At 36.2% G+C, this 17702-nt stretch overlaps 1 protein-coding gene across 1 annotated transcript; it reads left to right on the forward strand.

The window, feature by feature from the left end:
* The first annotated feature begins 264 nt into the window (after nt 1–264).
* LOC117913520 (splicing factor 3B subunit 4) lies at nt 265–9840 on the forward strand. The gene is made up of 9 exons (XM_034828516.1): nt 265–438; nt 2558–2606; nt 4009–4097; nt 4267–4323; nt 4484–4546; nt 4688–4753; nt 7381–7467; nt 8298–8391; nt 8945–9840. Exons 1-9 carry the CDS (start codon nt 334–336, stop codon nt 9454–9456), a joined length of 1122 nt encoding a protein of 373 aa, XP_034684407.1. The 5' UTR covers nt 265–333; the 3' UTR covers nt 9457–9840.
* Nucleotides 9841–17702: the final 7862 nt, after the last annotated feature.

Genomic DNA, 17702 nt, shown 5'->3' on the forward strand with positions numbered 1-17702 from the left:
TTGGTCATTTTGACAATTAAAATATATATTTTTTATTTTTCAAAATAGTTTTTTATTACTTTCCTTTATTTTAAAAAAAATTTTGTTTGAAATTGTATTTTAAAATTACAAATATAAAAATAATATTTTAAAATTACTGTACATATATTTTGTGGTGAAAGGACCATTTTGACCCAAAATTCGTTATTTTGAGTAATTGTATGAAAATATGACTTTGATATTACGTTGGGAAGAGAGGAGGCATAAGGTAGGGCAGAGCCGAGTAGCGTATGATTTTAGTTTTAAAGAAGGGGTAGAACCGTCGAAAGAAGAAATAGAGAGGAAAGAGAAACGATGACGACTCGAATCGCTCCGGGCGTCGGAGCCAACTTGCTAGGCCAACACTCCGCCGAGAGGAACCAGGATGCCACTGCTTACGTCGGCAATCTCGATCCTCAGGTTCTCTCGTTTCCTTGTTTCTTTTCTCCATTGCTTTCCGCTTTATCTCTTATTTATTTATTTTATTTATTTTTATTTTAATTTGTTTTAGTGCTTCTGCAATAAAGCTAGGGCTTCCATATTCCAACTGTCAAAATCAACCAAACTTTACACACTGCAACTTCAGTTTTCAGTTTATTTGGGAGCTCTCCTCCTCCCACGCTTTTCTAGATTCATCGCCTGATGAAAATTTAGTCAGTATCCCACTCATTACTAACTCAATGTTTTCATAGAAATGGAAGTTCTTCTTTTTCAGGGTTTTCGGACACGTGACTATTGTAAACTTGACAATCTTGTAAACGAATTCTTGCCTGGTTTTATTCTTTTCAATTAATTGAAGCTTAGTGTCGATGCCCAACATCAAAATCCACTTGCAGTCTTAACTAAAATAGGTGGAGAAAAAAACAAAATTGAAATTCAGATGGAATGTGTTCATCAGGATCTTGACACACCTTTAATTCATATTGCTCCTAGGAGCGCTGCTCTCACTACCCTCATTTACAAAGAAGACTGAAAAGATCCGGACCCTAATTAAAAGGATACAAATAAAATTGTATGTAATCGATAAATGGGGGGTGTGGTCATGAACCTTTTCCTCAACAATGCTCACACTAAACTGGGAGCTCCCAAAGAAATTTAGAAATTGGGTTGAGAGTCATTCCTGTTGCTTCATGAGTCAGTATTGCAACCATTATATATAGCCTAAGGATATGTTTGGTTCCAAAAAAATTGAGGGAAAATGCAGGGAAAAGAAAAATGTGGGGGAAAAAATGAAAGAAAATAAAAAATAGATTTAAAATCAATAAATTATTTTTTATGCTAGTTCAAACTCATTTTACTTATTTGAATTCTTCTAAGGATTAAATAATTTGAAAATGTATGGTTGTTTAATTAATTTTCATTATATTTGATTTTCTTTCGTACTTTCATAATAAAACCTAACATGAAAAAATCATTTTTCCTTAAGGTTGTGTTTGGTTCCCGGAAAATACTAAGGAAAGAAAAAAAAATACAAAGGAAAATGATTTTTTCATGTTTGGTTGTCCTATGAAAAATGTAAAAGAAAATAAAATATAATTAAAATTTTATGTATGTTTAAATTATTTAATCTTTATATCGATGAGTTAAAATAAGTAAAATGAGTTTGAAGTAACAAATAAAAATAATTTATTGACTTTTAATCTATTTTTTATTTCTCTTCACTTTTTGTTACTTTCTACTTTTCCTTTGTATTTTCTCCCCCTTGCATTCTCCCTCAGATTTTTCGGGAACCAAACATGGCCTAACAGTTTTTTTTTCTTTCCTTTATACTTTCTTGGGACCAAACATTAAGTGATTATCTTTAAAAGTATTTCTAATGGAAGCTATAGTTAAAAACGATTTAACCAAAATCACTCCCAAATAGGCTCTACATATTGTTGCCAGGATGTATAGGTGCCTCATAAAAATGATGTAATGGTGAAAATTTTCAAACTAACTTTACACTGGATTATTTGTGTCATGGAGAAAGTTGGCTCAGCCTATGCTTTTCCAGATAGGCTGGTGCACAAATGCGACTCCTTAGACTTGAAATGTGAAGTTCCCAGAATGGCCCTTGAAGGTATATTTTTGTGTGCTATGCATAGCACACAAATTCTTATAGAAGAGGTTGAAGTGGTTCAGACTCTTGAAAACCTTGAAATTGTAACATATTATTCTGGAAATTGTTGTTATTTAGATTTTAAATCATCATTCACTTATCTGTTCATGTGATGAAGATATTTCTAGTCAAACCTTCTGTTGTATATAACCAACTTTTTACATAATATATCATTCCTCTCTAATCATTAGATTGTTGGTCCAATATCCAGCAGTCAGTTTGTTGATCATGTATATTTCATTTTTTTCTGTGCCATATGTTCCCTCTTATTTGTACCAGAATTTGTGTAATATCCATGTTACATAGAGCACTAGATCAGAATCATATAACATTTTTTTTCCCTCTTTTTTGCGGTTGGGGTGGGAGGAGGGATGGGGAGAGAAAAGAGACCTGGACCCTCTTCATTTTTTCACATGCTCATTCTGCTCTATTTTCTTGCAGGTAACCGAGGAGTTACTGTGGGAGTTGTTTGTTCAAGCGGGCCCTGTTGGTAAGTTCCAAACTTTTATTATCACAAAGGCGCTGATCAATGAATATTTGCGATTCAAGTGAAGTATAAAATAAAGTACATCCGTTTATCAGCATGGTTGGAACACTTGGCTATTGACCGTTTTGGTGCACATTTTTGTGACATTCATAGAGTTAATAGTTTTGCCATTGTAATTCCTTTTTCTCATGATTTATGTGTTATGAGTTATCGAATCATAGAAAACCCATTCTAAGATTGTGATAACTTCCACTAGTTTCTTTTCACATCAGAACATTTTATTCCATGCATAACATATATTTCTCCTTTTATTTATCTTTCTTGCGTCACTTCCCTCAATTATCATGTTAGTTACTCTTTTTACTAGATTCCTTTGTTGAAAAAATTTAACCATTTTATGCATATTAGCTATTTGTGCATGTGTATGTGTACACGTCTCCCAACTTATAGGTTCTTTATTTAATTATTTTTTTTTAGTTTTTCATTGTATTTGTAAGTTTAAAAACCACTAACTATAGGTTTGGATGTGACATTTCATATTTGATGTCTAAAATTACTTAGATCAAAGTGTTTTCAAATGCTTCCTTCTTGATGTGCAATTCATTGAGATCAGATTATTTGTAAATACCTCAAACATTAGATGCTGAAAACAAAATGATGATTCTTTTGATTAAAGAAAGGAAAGAGAGTGTTTGACATCCCACATTGTCTGGGAGGAGAGGTTCTTGACATTCATAAGGGGTATACCACTGATATGGATAGATGTACTTTATAGCAATGAGGGTAGCCTTGAAGTTTGTGGGCTCAAAGTGGACAATATCCACCTGATGTCTGTGGTCATGAGAGGTGGTATCATAGCCAATCATTAATTAAAAAGTGTATGGAGTCAACTGCATCTTGTGAGCTGTGGGCCGGCAAGGATGTCAAGGTTGTATGAAAGGGTCAGTTATGACATCCCATATCATTAAGGAGGAGAGGTTCCTAGCTTTCTTAAGGGGTGATGCCTCTAAACTAGTTAGCGTTTTAAAGTTGTAAGGACTTCCATGAAGGTGGTAGACCCAAAGCAGACAATATTTAGATCGTTGAAGCAAAATGATAACCCTTTTGATTAAAGAAAGGGAAGAGAAAGAGACAACTCTTAACATGCCCTTTTACAGTATGGTAATGAAAGAAATAAGGTTTGGACTTTACTGGTATGTAGTATAACTTCTATGGATTAACATTCTTAATGAGAACTAGATGTAGGATTTATGGTAGTGCTATAGTGGTTTTACTTGATTATTTGCTGAAGCATTTTGAACATTTCTTTTACATTTTTTACAAATTATTTCTGACAGTGCAAATTGCAAAATTATAATTTTCTATAGACTTTGTTTATGTATCCTTTTTTTCCCTTCTATTTCAGTTAATGTATATGTTCCCAAAGATAGAGTGACAAATCTGCACCAAGGATATGGATTTGTAGAATTTCGAAGTGAAGAGGATGCTGATTATGTAAGTGTTGCTTTTACATTGTACCAGTTTCCATGCTCCTGTTAATTGCTTAACTGCCTGTTCAAATCATATTTTTAATCTGTAGCTGTTCACTTCCTTAAAGTTTTATATTTTTTATTTATAGGTCTTTCTTTTTCTTTTTCTTTTTCTTTTTTTTTCCCTAATGCAGGCAATTAAGGTTCTGAATATGATTAAACTTTATGGGAAGCCAATACGTGTAAATAAGGTGTGACATTTATTTTCACTAGCTATCTCATTTGCCTTATTTCTTATGTTCTTTTTCAGACTATGAGTTATGAAGTGTAGTTATATTTGTTTGGAGTGTCCATAAATTCTTATAGAATATGTGTTTGTATGATCTCTTTCCCCTTTTTTATTGGTTCCAGGCATCTCAAGATAAAAAGAGCTTGGATGTTGGAGCAAACCTTTTTGTTGGAAACCTTGATCCTGTAAGTAGTTCAATTCCTTATTTTTATTTATTTTTATTGGGAAGTTGTATTGTATCAAAACCTTTGTGGGTGTGAAGGACTCATGGACAGTTGTTGTATCACTAGTTTCAATTTAAAGTTGACCCTGGATGTTCTTTGCAGGATGTGGATGAGAAACTTCTGTATGATACTTTCAGTGCATTTGGAGTCATTGTCACAAATCCTAAGGTGATGCCTCTTTTGATTTTCCCTTTTTTGAGAATATATACACATATATTTTCTGTTATATGGAACCAGAATTGGAATCTCTCCCCATCCCCACCCTAACCTCTTGCCTCTTGGGCCAAGCCTCAGGGGTCCCCTTCCATTGACTTTTCTTTTGTTAAGATATCTGAAAGTCCAGAAATCAAATAAATAATCTTCGTGCAAGAAATTCTTAAATGCATGTTGTAGGTTTAAAACCATTGTTATTCAGCTTATTAGCTTATGGTGTATGTTAGCATAGACAATTACACCAAGGATCTGTATTTGTTCATAAATTCTCCTCACAGATGAGAAATATCTGGAGATAACTTGATTTCTTTTTCTTTGGCTACTGTTTGTCACTGTCATCTATAATGATAGTAATTGATAAATCAACAATGTCAGTGACATGGCAATTTTATGGGTAAGGATCAAAAGAGGGTGGCCCCTCTTTGCTTGTTTGCTACATATGGAAGAATGCAATAGGAGAATCCTGGATGGCTTGGAGCAAATAAATTAGCAATGAAGGACTGTGTTTCCTCAGATCTCTATTTGCTTGGGTTAGGGGTTTTGTAGCTCATGTTGTGTAGCTTTATGCATATCATCCAAATTCGTCTGTGGTTGAGCCAGAAACGAATAACTGTTGCTCATGGTGTGGCTTCACCAGTGTTCTGTTCAAATTTCTATTTGATTTATCTAGCCAGTAGGGAGTAATTGTCACTCATGATGTGACTTCAGAAGTGTGCCATGCAAACTTCTATATGGTTCATCTAGCCAGAAAGGAATTACCAGAATCAATGAGTTTATAAATGGTTGGTAAGAATCCACTAGGGAGATGGTGCATCTTTCATTCCATGTCAGTTGCCTTTGCTCATATAAGCATTTCTCTGCCTCTTATCTATCTAAATTGGAGGATAATTGCTCCCTGCTCTCCTTAGGTTTCTGCTTGCAATCTGCTTCCTTGTGACTCCATAAAAAGTTACTTGTGATGCTGGTCCCATGGCTATCCTAGGTGAACTTGGTGACCATAGGTATGGGGAATCATGAAAATAATAACACTTCCCTTTAAAGCTTTTCACTATGATAAGGCTAATAGGGTGGAATTTCCATTTAGTGAGTTTGAGGGCAGTGACAAAATTGGGAATCCTTGACAGAGGCAATGGACATTTCCAGAGTAATGTGTTTGGACTTATGATCTACGAATCTAGATGTTGGACTTATTAGATAAGAATTGCAGTTAGATTTTGGACAAAATTTATGTGCTGTATTAGTCTTTCTTTATGCTGCAGATTCTTTGTTGGTCTTGTTTTGATCATTTCCTGGAGTAATTAAAGCCTCTTTCGTATACAGTGTACTCTCTGCTCTGAGTTTCCTAAAATTTGTTTGTATTAAGGAAAAAAATTGACATACTTGAAGATTTTGTTGTTGGATCCTTCTCTCGTGCATCTTGCAATTCTCTTTTGTTTCTCCTTTTGTTTTCCTTAGTTTGTTATATTATAATACATTGTCATGCATGTTACTGCTTGCTACTGCTTTTAGGAAATAGCACACACAACACATGTGCAGGAATTATTGTTGAGAAGAGTTAAGAAATGTGTGGAGTTGAATGTGAAGTTTGTAAAAGTGTGCATGTAATATTGTTGAGAGAAACTAAGAAATGTGCGGGAGTTGAGTAATAAAGGTTGTAAGAGTTGTGTGGAAGAGATTCTCATCTTTTTATTTGGATTTAGAAAATCTCAGTGGATAGAACGTTTATTTAGATTTCTCTTAATTAATATTAAATTACATGAGAATGATATCTTTCATATGTCAATTAGGGAAAATGGATTTCAGAGGCAGGAGGAGAGACTAAATAGGACAATCACTTTCTCTGTGATATAGATTTGAAACTGCTAACCTTTTGATGGCCATGACTTTTGCAATATGGATCTCTTGTATCCTAGAGTTTTATACCCCGCTTTAGAAGGTGGGTCCTTCATTATCCATGTAGACGAGATAGTGCAACAGTTATTTTGTGCTTCATACTGGGATGCATTAGGAGCTCAGGACTCGATAGGATGGAGAGATTATGGGGTGTCTATGAATGCTCCATTGGATAATTCTTCCATTGTGTATTTATAGTGAGTTGGGGGTCAGATACTGTCCAAACTTGTGTTTGCTGCATATCTGGGCTAAAGATAAAATCAAAGTGCTTGTGTAAATTGTCACTTGGGTTGACTTGAATTTGAAAATCTTTATATATACACCATTTAAGAAGTTAAATTTGATTTTGTTTGACAGTAAAAAATCCTGAAACTACTTAAATGCATTCTTTCATGACCATATTTTCTATACCATTTAGCATGGTCACATTAACATTCAATTGATCATATGGTTTGGAACGTTTATGTGCCTTAATTTTGATTCCAGAGGATTGGGATGTAACTGTGTAAATAACCCATTTAATGGTGGGCTCTGGTCTCATCCTTGCACATCTCATGCATCACAAAAATTGTGGGCTTAATGAAATGTATTAAATATGCACAGGGACAATTTCATTTGTGTTCTGTGCTGAATAAAATGATGATGCTTCTTTGCAATTGAATATGACGTTTGGCACTTCTCCTTGTCAGATAATGAGAGATCCTGATACAGGAAATTCTCGTGGTTTTGGTTTCGTTAGCTATGACTCTTTTGAGGCATCTGATGCAGCTATTGAGGTATTTATCTCTTGATGATATTTTCATATCATTTAGGTGGTTTTAACTTTCTGCTTAAGCTATGAGAAACACAATGCAGTATTTGGATTAATGATTGGCTTTCTAATTCGGTCCTGTTGTATTATGATAAAGGTTTAAACAATCTACACTCAACTTGTATTTAGAAACTAGATAACAAGTCAGCTTAGGTATTGTTTTCACACACAAATTTTCCTTTTTAATAGACAAATAAAGATGATATAATAGGCATCTAACAAAAGGGTGCACGGTCCACAAGTGCACAGGATCTGCTACCCCAAGACCAAGAGAACAAAAAGTTAATGCAGGCTCTTTTCAGTCTTTCCAGGTTTTGAGAAACCCTTAAAACATCTTCATTTTTGGTCTCTCCAATTATGCTGAGACAAATGAAGAAGAATCTCCTTTGAGCTCTCTCCAAGAAACTTTCCATGCCAGGCCCATAGCAACCACATTATTGTTCTTTTCAAAAACCTATTGATCCCCATGACATTTTGTGATTCTTCTTCTTCTTCTTCATGATTTTGATAGTCCAGGTTTGTAATTACATTAGACAAGATTTCAGAAAGCCTCTTAAATTATCTGTACTCTTTTTATCTCAGTAATCTTCTTCTCCTTGAGGGGTTTGTAGTCCAGGTGGTTTCGTAGTCCTGGTGTTAATTGCATTGTTCAAGATTTCAGAAAGCCTCTTAAATTAGTTTTGCTCTTTTTTTCACATTATGGCATCAAGTCACTCACCCATATGACTTGATCCATCTTTTATTCTGATTGAATTGGAGTTAGATTTAGGTGTTGATGACCTTCCATATTTGCAGGCAATGAATGGTCAATATCTCTGCAACCGGCAGATAACAGTGTCCTATGCATACAAGAAAGACACTAAAGGGGAGCGGCATGGTACCCCAGCAGGTAAGGTTTTCTCCATCATCAAGCTGCTACTTTCTTTCATTGAAGAAAAATGTGAAGGGTTTTGTTAATAAAAAGTAGACAGGAGAGGCCACCTCAAAGGTGATGCTCACTGAAAAGAGAAAGAAATGGCATACAAACCCAAACTAGACAGACGACTCTAATCAAGTAGGATAATAGTGCCCTTGCAGTTTTTTGAGTGCAAGCTATCCCTGTGGTTGAGAAATCCGTTACCTGGTTAGCTGCTCTCTGAACCCTAGAAATCTGGCTTTTCTGATACCAAGGGTCTGACCATTGAAAAAATGATATTATAAAAAAAAAAAAACAAAAAAACCAGAAGTCACTGAAAAGGAGCAGAAATATGGAACCCAATGAAAATTCAAAACCGCCAATTTCTCCAACTTAGTTAGAATACAATAGTACTGCCACACATCCTTCAAAAACTGCCATCCCCTGACCAGAGTTGACATCTGCCCCTGCTGCTTTTAGTTATTATTATTTTTTGAGTCATAAATATTTTAGAGAACATTTTCTTATTTGCTGCTCGACCATGCAGAAAGGGTTTTGGCTGCAAGCAATCCAAGTGCTCCAAAGAGCAGGCCCCACACCTTGTTTGCGAGCGGACCTCCTACACTTCCCAACGTTCCTCAGGCCAATGGTAACATGGGTGCTCCAATGCCGCCACGTCCCTTTGCAAATGGTGTTGTTCCTCCGGTCCCAATTCCCGCAATGCGCCCCCCACCCCCACAAAGTGGAGCCTACCCACCCATGCAGCTAGCTGGACCACCATCTTGGCAAGGGCAGCCTCAGCAACCGGGTCAACCAATGCAACCACCTATGATGCCTCCGCCCCCACTTCAGCAGTTCAGGCCGCCTCCCCCGAACATGCCACCACCCCCTCAACAGGTAATGCCAGCTCTCTCAAGACCTCCTCCACCACCAGCATTAATGGGGGGCCCTCCCCCTGTTTGGCGGCCACCCCCACCCCCTCAGCAAATGGCTGGGAGGCCCCCTACTATGCTTCAGATGTCAATGCCGCCACCTCCACCACCTCCTGCAGCAGGTTGAAGAGAAGTTGAAAACCCGATAAATGTTGCAAAAGTAGTTATTTTGTCAAATGCTTCTATGTAAGACTATTTCTTACCTACTTAGGATTATATAGAAATCGCAGTAGGGACAATCTTTGATCCTTAGTATTGACAACCATCTAAAGGTGATGGGAGAGGAAAATCTTTTGAGTTCTGTGATTTTGATAAAACTGGAGATGATTCAGTAAAAGCAAGTCATGAGAATGTTCTGTTACTGCGGCCCAACCAGAAGCTTTAATCACCTGAGTTTTGAATTTTGGATTTCATACCAAGTGTGATCCATTCCTGCAGTGTGGTCTATGAGGGTTTGAGAAGGGCTTTCTTTATTCTGATTAAATCTCATTTCCTTGTATGGAACTTGGAAGGTCTATGTGTTCGTTTCATTCATCCATTTATGCCCTAATTGTTTATTTTCATATTTGACACATTGAGAATGGATCTAACTATTGTTTTTAAATTCTTATTTTTTAAAAGCGTTTCTAAAAACATTGCCAAAAATTGTTTTTAAAAACAAATAATTGAATATATTCAATTTGGCTAAAATGTGAGAATCAGGTAATTGGAGACTTCATTCATGAAAGAAGTCAAGGTATGTATGGTGTGGGATTCAAGGGCTTGATTACGTTGTTTCATGATTTTGCACTGAGCCACTGAAATCAAGCATTTTCAATTTCCTTTCGAGACTCGTCAAAAGGAAAGAACGGGTGTATTGTTTTAGAAATAATCGATCCAGCTCGGGCGGGTCCAAAAATTTTGGGCTAAAGTCTACCCAGCCTGCATATAAGATCAGCCCGAACCCAATAACCATCTCTTTTAGATGGGCTTGGGTTAATTTTTCTAACCCAACACTGAAAGTTTTGTCTCGGTTGTGAAATCAAGGTAAATAGATATTTTTAGATGCCTTAGATAATATTTTTATTTCGAAGTGTTTTTTAATATAAATGTTTTTTTTCGAAGCGTTTTTGAGGGAATCACTATCACGTGTTTATACAAAAGCTATTATAAATATTTTTTTTTTAACTTTTTAAAAGTGTTTTTTTAATTTTGTTAAATACTTATTTTTTTTCAAAAATATTTTTTATTATATTAGAAGTACTTTCTAAAAACAATGTCCAAATATACTCTAAATGTGCATCTAAATATACTTAATATTTTTAAAAAAATTAAAATTTTTATATAAAATTAGAACATATTGTATAAAAAAATATATCTTATATATTTAAAAATCACTTTTAAAAATTTAAATTTTGAGGTAATAAATTTTTTATATTCAATTTTTTTTTTTTAAAAATGTAAGATCATTACTTTTCCAACCTAACCCTTTTAAGAATTCATGAATCTTAATTTTTTTTTATTTTATAAATAAAAAATAGAAAACAGAAAATATATCTAAATGGACACTGGGTTGCCATTGATTTGAAAAACGTTTTTTAGTTTTCATTTTTTAATAATAGTTTTCACTTTTTATGTATGTTTTTCCTTGAAAATGTGTTGGTTAGAGCAGGGAAAGATGTTTTAGAAAAATGAAAATTGAGAAACTTACTACCAATTGTTTTTTACATGAAAAATAACTTGTGAGGTGGGTTTAAGTGCAATGTATCACTTGAATGAAAACATTTAAGTGTGGGATATCACTTAAGATTTGTCAAATATGGAATATCATTCAAAGAGTTTAAAGTGAGACATCTTTTAAGGAAAATTGTAAATATCCATTGAATTGAGTTAATCACTTGAAGACTTATATTAAAAGCCTTACTAGTGAAATTCTCACTCCATTCTAGTATAGAGAGAGTGTATGTAGGTCATGTATCTTTCTATTTTAATGAGAACCATTTTATTTCCATTTCACAAGCGCCTTCACCTTTGTGTTTTTGGAAAAAAAAAAACAAAAGAAAATTCAAGAAAAATGATAAATTGAGAAATAAATTTTTCTTGGAAAAGTTTTTGGGCTAACATAATAAAATAAATTGTATGGTGACACTTAGTAATTTTATTCATCCGATCCAAATTATGTGGTTAACTTATTATTATTATTATTATTAGTTTTACAGACATTAATCTTATATATATATATTTATACTTTTCTGCTATTACTTTGTATTTACACCAAATATTAATTAATGGATTTATCGTTAAAATAACCTCAATTTATATTAGATGGATGATATGGTTTATTCTCGTGTCTTTTAAATCGGTGACTTGATTCTAAATCATTTCCTATCTATAAACTTACTTTTTTCCTATATGAGTATTTTTCATGGTTTTTATTTTTTATTTTAAAAATAAATAAAATAATTAATGAATTTAATAAAATATTTAAAAATAATTTTTTCATTGAATTCAAGTCTCAACATTGAATGGAAACGCAAGTAAATACATGCAGGTCCACGATAGACAACATATACTATACTATGGGAAAACTCTGTTTTGGCCCGCCCATTTGGGCCTAATAGCTTTTTCATAACCCAACTTTCCATAACCCCAAATATGTCCACGATTGCCAAAAAAAATATCCCTTTCATGCACTATCCACTGTTTTATAATTTCATTTCCAAAATTACCCCTCCAGCCTTCCATGTCAGCAGCCATCTCCCTCTCCATGTCACCACGGGAAGTTGTGCTTTTAAGCACCCATGGTTATCATACCCATACGAGCCTATGTCATCTTGAACAACCTGAAGATTTCTTGGTGGAGAAGACTACATGCTGCAGGTGGCCTCATATGCTTGGATTTGGGTGTCTTGGTGAGAGGGAAAGAACCCTGGTTGATTCCTGATTGAAATGGGTCAGATCTAGGAACAACGATCTTCAATGGCGGGTTCACCCCTTAACACGCCTGCACAAAGCATTTGAAGGTGTGTTGGTTTTGTTGGTGAAATCTAACTTTTCTCCCCCCTTCTTGAGTTGTACTTCAATTATAAATTTGGAAAAACTAACAAAGAGAGATTCTAAGAATGAATTAAAAAAAATGACCTTATATCTGTCAGGGTGCCCTGCAACTACTCCCCAATGGGCTGAGAGACACTATGTAAAAAAGAGAAATCAAAATCCTGACCTTATAAGTAATTTAATCATGGTAATGAACAAGAAGTAAAATGGATGATTTGAAGCTTCAAACTTCACTTGAATTTCCTTACAAGACCAAGGAACAGATACTTCAAATTTAAAGCTAAGATGATGATGAGCCAATTATGGAATTTTTCTTCATCCACTTGTGGGATTATCAATGAATTTACAGAAAATGGGTCTGGTTTACCTGTGACCTACCTCTTTACCAATCTAATCATTGTTTTGAAATTCAAATGGAATGGTTTCTTGGGACTGTAGCTTAGGTACTACCTTAAGGGCCCTTAGGTACTACCTTAGTGGCCTTTAGGTACTACCTTAAGGGACCCTAGGTACTACCTTAAGGTAAACTTGAACTCAACCACTCCAAAGCCTCGAGTCTTCCTTGGTGACCCTTAGACCATCCAATTATGTGGTTCCCTTCAGTGTTGAAGTGATCCACGAATGGTTTCTTGGGACTGTAGCTTAAGTACTACCTTAAGGGCCCTTAGGTACTACCTTAGTGGCCTTGAGGTACTACCTTAAGGGACCCTAGGTACTACCTTAAGGTAAACTTGAACTCAACCACTCCAAAGCCTCGAGTCTTCCTTGGTGACCCTTAAACCATCCAATTATGTGGTTCTCTTCATTCCTCAAGTGCTCCACCAATGGTTTCTTGGGACTGTAGCTTAGGTACTACCTTAAGGGTCCTTAGGTACTACCTTAGTGGCCTGGAGGTACTATCTTAAGGGACCCTAGGTACTACCTTAAGGTAAACTTGAACTCAACCACTCCTAAGCCTCGAGTCTTCCTTGGTGACCCTTAGACCATCCAATTATGTGGTTCTCTTCAGTGTTGAAGTGATCCACGAATGGTTTCTTGGGACTGTAGCTTAGGTACTACCTTAAGGACCCTTAGGTACTACCTTAGTGGCCTTGAGGTACTACCTTAAGGGACCCTAGGTACTACCTTAAGGTAAATTTCAACTCAACCTCTCCCAAGCCTCGGGTCTTCCTTGGTGACCCTTAGACCATCCAATTATGTGGTTCTCTTCAGTGTTGAAGTGATCTACCAATGGTTTCTTGGGACTGTAGCTTAGGTACTACCTTAAGGGCCCTTAGGTACTACCTTAAGGGACCCTAGGTACTACCTTAAGGTAAACTTGAACTCAACCACTCCAAAGCCTCGAGTCTTCCTTGGTAACCCTTAGACCATCCAATTATGTGGTTCTCTTCAGTGTTGAAGTGATCCACGAATGGTTTCTTGGGACTGTAGCTTAGGTACTACCTTAAGGGCCCTTAGGTACTACCTTAGTGGCCTTGAGGTACTACCTTAAGGGACCCTAGGTACTACCTTAAGGTAAACTTGAACTCAACCACTCCAAAGCCTCGAGTCTTCCTTGGTGACCCTTAGACCATCCAATTATGTGGTTCTCTTCATTCCTCAAGTGCTCCACCAATGGTTTCTTGGGACTGTAGCTTAGGTATTACCTTAAGGGCCCTTAGGTACTACCTTAGTGGCCTTGAGGTACTACCTTAAGGGACCCTAGGTACTACCTTAAGGTAAACTTGAACTCAACCACTCCAAAGCCTCAAGTCTTCCTTGGTGACCCTTAGACCATCCAATTATGTGGTTCTCTTCATTCCTCAAGTGCTCCACCAATGGTTTCTTGGGACTGTAGCTTAGGTACTACCTTAAGGGCCCTTAGGTACTACCTTAGTGGCCTTGAGGTACTAGCTTAAGGGACCCTAGGTACTACCTTAAGGTAAACTTGAACTCAACTACTCCAAAGCCTCGAGTCTTCCTTGGTGACCCTTAGACCATCCAATTATGTGGTTCTCTTCATTCCTCAAGTGCTCCACTAATGGTTTCTTGGGACTGTAGCTTAGGTACTACCTTAAGAGCCCTTAGGTACTACCTTAGTGGCCTTGAGGTACTACCTTAAGGGACCCTAGGTACTACCTTAAGGTAAACTTGAACTCAACCACTCCAAAGCCTCGAGTCTTCCTTGGTGACCCTTAGACCATCCAATTATGTGGTTCTCTTCAGTGTTGAAGTGATCCACCAATGGTTTCTTGGGACTGTAGCTTAGGTACTACCTTAAGGGCCCTTAGGTACTACCTTAGTGGCCTTGAGGTACTACCTTAAGGGACCCTAGGTACTACCTTAAGGTAAATTTCAACTCAACCTCTCCCAAGCCTCGGGTCTTCCTTGGTGACCCTTAGACCATCCAATTATGTGGTTCTCTTCATTCCTCAAGTCGTCCACCTATGGTTTCTTGGGACTGTAGCTTAGGTACTACCTTAAGGGCCCTTAGGTACTACCTTAGTGGCCTTGAGGTACTACCTTAAGGGACCTTAGGTATTACCTTAAGGTAAACTTGAACTCAACCACTCCAAAGCCTCGAGTCTTCCTTGGTGACCCTTAGACCATCCAATTATGTGGTTCTCTTTAGTGTTGAAGTGATCCACGAATGGTTTCTTGGGACTGTAGCTTAGGTACTACCTTAAGGGCCCTTAGGTACTACCTTAGTGGCCTTGAGGTACTACCTTAAGGGACCCTAGGTACTACCTTAAGGTAAACTTGAACTCAACCACTCCAAAGCCTCGAGTCTTCCTTGGTGACCCTTAGACCATCCAATTATATGGTTCTCTTCAGTGTTGAAGTGATCCACGAATGGTTTCTTGGGATTGTAGCTTAGGTACTACCTTAAGGGACCCTAGGTACTACCTTAAGGTAAACTTGAATTCAACCACTCCAAAGCCTCGAGTCTTCCTTGGTGACCCTTAGACCATCCAATTATGTGGTTCTCTTCATTCCTCAAGTGCTCCACCAATGGTTTCTTGGGACTGTAGCTTAGGTACTACCTTAAGGGCCCTTAGGTACTACCTTAGTGGCCTTGAGGTACTACCTTAAGGGACCCTAGGTACTACCTTAAGGTAAATTTCAACTCAACCTCTCCCAAGCCTCGGGTATTCCTTGGTGACCCTTAGACCATCCAATTATGTGGTTCTCTTCAGTGTTGAAGTGATCCACCAATGGTTTCTTTGTACTGTAGCTTCATTAAGCAGTGGTAGGGATTGGACCTTGGAAGGACACAGTAGTTTCAGTGGTAGATAATTATTTGCAACCACCTACTGATCTTGTTGGCAAAGCACATGCCCACAACTTACAGGTTTGTATCTTCTCTGTGTAAAGCTTATTTGTGGGACGTTATCAATAAGGCTATTTATGAAACATATCATGTATGCCATATCTTCTGTCTCTCTTTGTTGCTGTATGTTGCATTTATACATCTAGGTTTCTCTGTGTCAGTCTATGCTATGCATGGTCAAACTTTCAACGACATTTGGATGGGATGCCTAAATAGACATGATATTTGGAGTCATTCCATCAACTGAGTTGTGTGTGATATTATGTGGTGACCAAAAATAGTTTACCATATCAGTATTCACTAAGGACATGAGCCAATAAAAATAGGGCATCCAGGATCTCAATCCCAATATTTTGCCTCCATTAAAGATTAAACTTGTTATCTCTGTGAATGAACTTAAACTCCATATGAGGGGGAACGGGTTTGAAGGTGTTGAGCTAAGAAACAGCCATGATGCACTAATTTTCACTAATTATACATGGTTTTAGGTCTTTATGAACACGTTGATTCATGGTGCTCAATTTCCTTGAAAGGAAAAAGAAAAAATCCATGGTTCTGTTTGTCTAAGATTGCATCCGAGGATTTCATTTTTCTTGTGTGCTTTTCGGTAATTATTTTCTTAAGAAATTTGAAGATCTAGATATGTGTACTCTAGAAGAATTCTAGGATTCGATTTGTCCTGATCATGATCATGTGCAAATTTTGGTTTACTGATTTTAGTTTTCTTTCAAACTTTTCTTGTTAGGAAATCTCAAATTTCTCTTTTTCATGTGCAAGTATTTCATAAGCATTGAGCAAAAGTCATCAGAAACCCAACTTGTGAATTGTGATGGCAGGTACACCCATACACTTATCGGAATGAGAACCAGTTCTTACACTTCAACTTCCATCAAGACCCATATGCAGAATATGATTACTGGATAAACAAGATAGGAGTTGATGGACTCTTCACATATTTCACTGGCAGCCTCCATGACTTTCAGGAATGGACCTCTCCTCTCTCTCAAGATGATGGTGATGATGATGGCAATACAGCTAAATTGTTGCATAAGATTGCAACTTTAGTCTCCCTACAGGAAGGGATGATTGTGTAAAATGCAACTTCTCAAAACTGTAGCTTAGGGTAGAAATCTCTCCAATAAAATTTTGGTTTTTTAACAATAATTTTTTAAAACTAATCACTAATGTTTTATAGAATTGTAAACCTAATTTTAAATTTATTTTTAATCGTTTTTAATATGTTTTAAAAATAATTTTTATATCGAATATTTTATTTTTTTTTATCATTCTACATGTTCATATAATTATTGTTTTAAACAACCATCAAAAAACAATTTAAAAATATTTTCTCAAAAACACTATGTTTTTTATTTTTAAGAATAAAAAACAAAAAGCAAATTTATGATTGTCAAATGTTTTTTTTTTTTTTTTGTTCTAAAAAATAAAAAATATTCTTAAAGGCATTTGCCAAACAAACCCTATATGACTTTTTCCACCCAAAACATGAAAGCAATGCCTACTTTCTACACTATTCTCCACTTTTGGAAGTATTCTCCCATCTCAAATGAAGAAGAATTTCTTGACCAAGAACTGAACTCTACTTTTTATCACCACAACTGAGAAGCTGCCCTAAACCTTTTCTCAAACATCATAATTTTAATAAACTGCAGAACTACAAACCATTGTGGACTTAGCCATTAAACATGAAGAATGCAATCCCATCTCAAATTGAAGCATTAAGGTGCAGGACTGCAAATAGGGGTAAATAACCGTTAGTGATTAACTAGAAGGCCCAAAAGTCGATCACATGGAAACCCAAGTCGTGAAACTGCTTTTTAAGTGATTTTTCTACAATGCAACAAAACCACATGTATGTCTGCAAAACATATATTACAATAATGGTATGTGCATTCCAAGTTAGGATTAAGCTTCCTCTATATTCAATGGGATGTGTCTTAAGATATAGAGGGAACTGAAGGCATACTGACTAAATATCATTATCCAAAGAACAAAATAAACTAAGGAGC

This window comes from Vitis riparia, chromosome 4, assembly GCF_004353265.1.
Source record: "Vitis riparia cultivar Riparia Gloire de Montpellier isolate 1030 chromosome 4, EGFV_Vit.rip_1.0, whole genome shotgun sequence".
In the NCBI taxonomy this organism is placed as follows: Eukaryota; Viridiplantae; Streptophyta; class Magnoliopsida; order Vitales; family Vitaceae; genus Vitis; species Vitis riparia.

Bases quoted from the DNA above. Each gene is read 5' to 3' on its own strand.
- LOC117913520 (XM_034828516.1), top strand. From the start codon at position 334: ATGACGACTCGAATCGCTCCGGGCGTCGGAGCCAACTTGCTAGGCCAA. The intron at 439-2,557 runs GTTCTCTCGTTT...ATTTTCTTGCAG, and splicing joins TCGGCAATCTCGATCCTCAG to GTAACCGAGGAGTTACTGTG. The intron at 4,547-4,687 runs GTAAGTAGTTCA...TGTTCTTTGCAG, and splicing joins TTGTTGGAAACCTTGATCCT to GATGTGGATGAGAAACTTCT.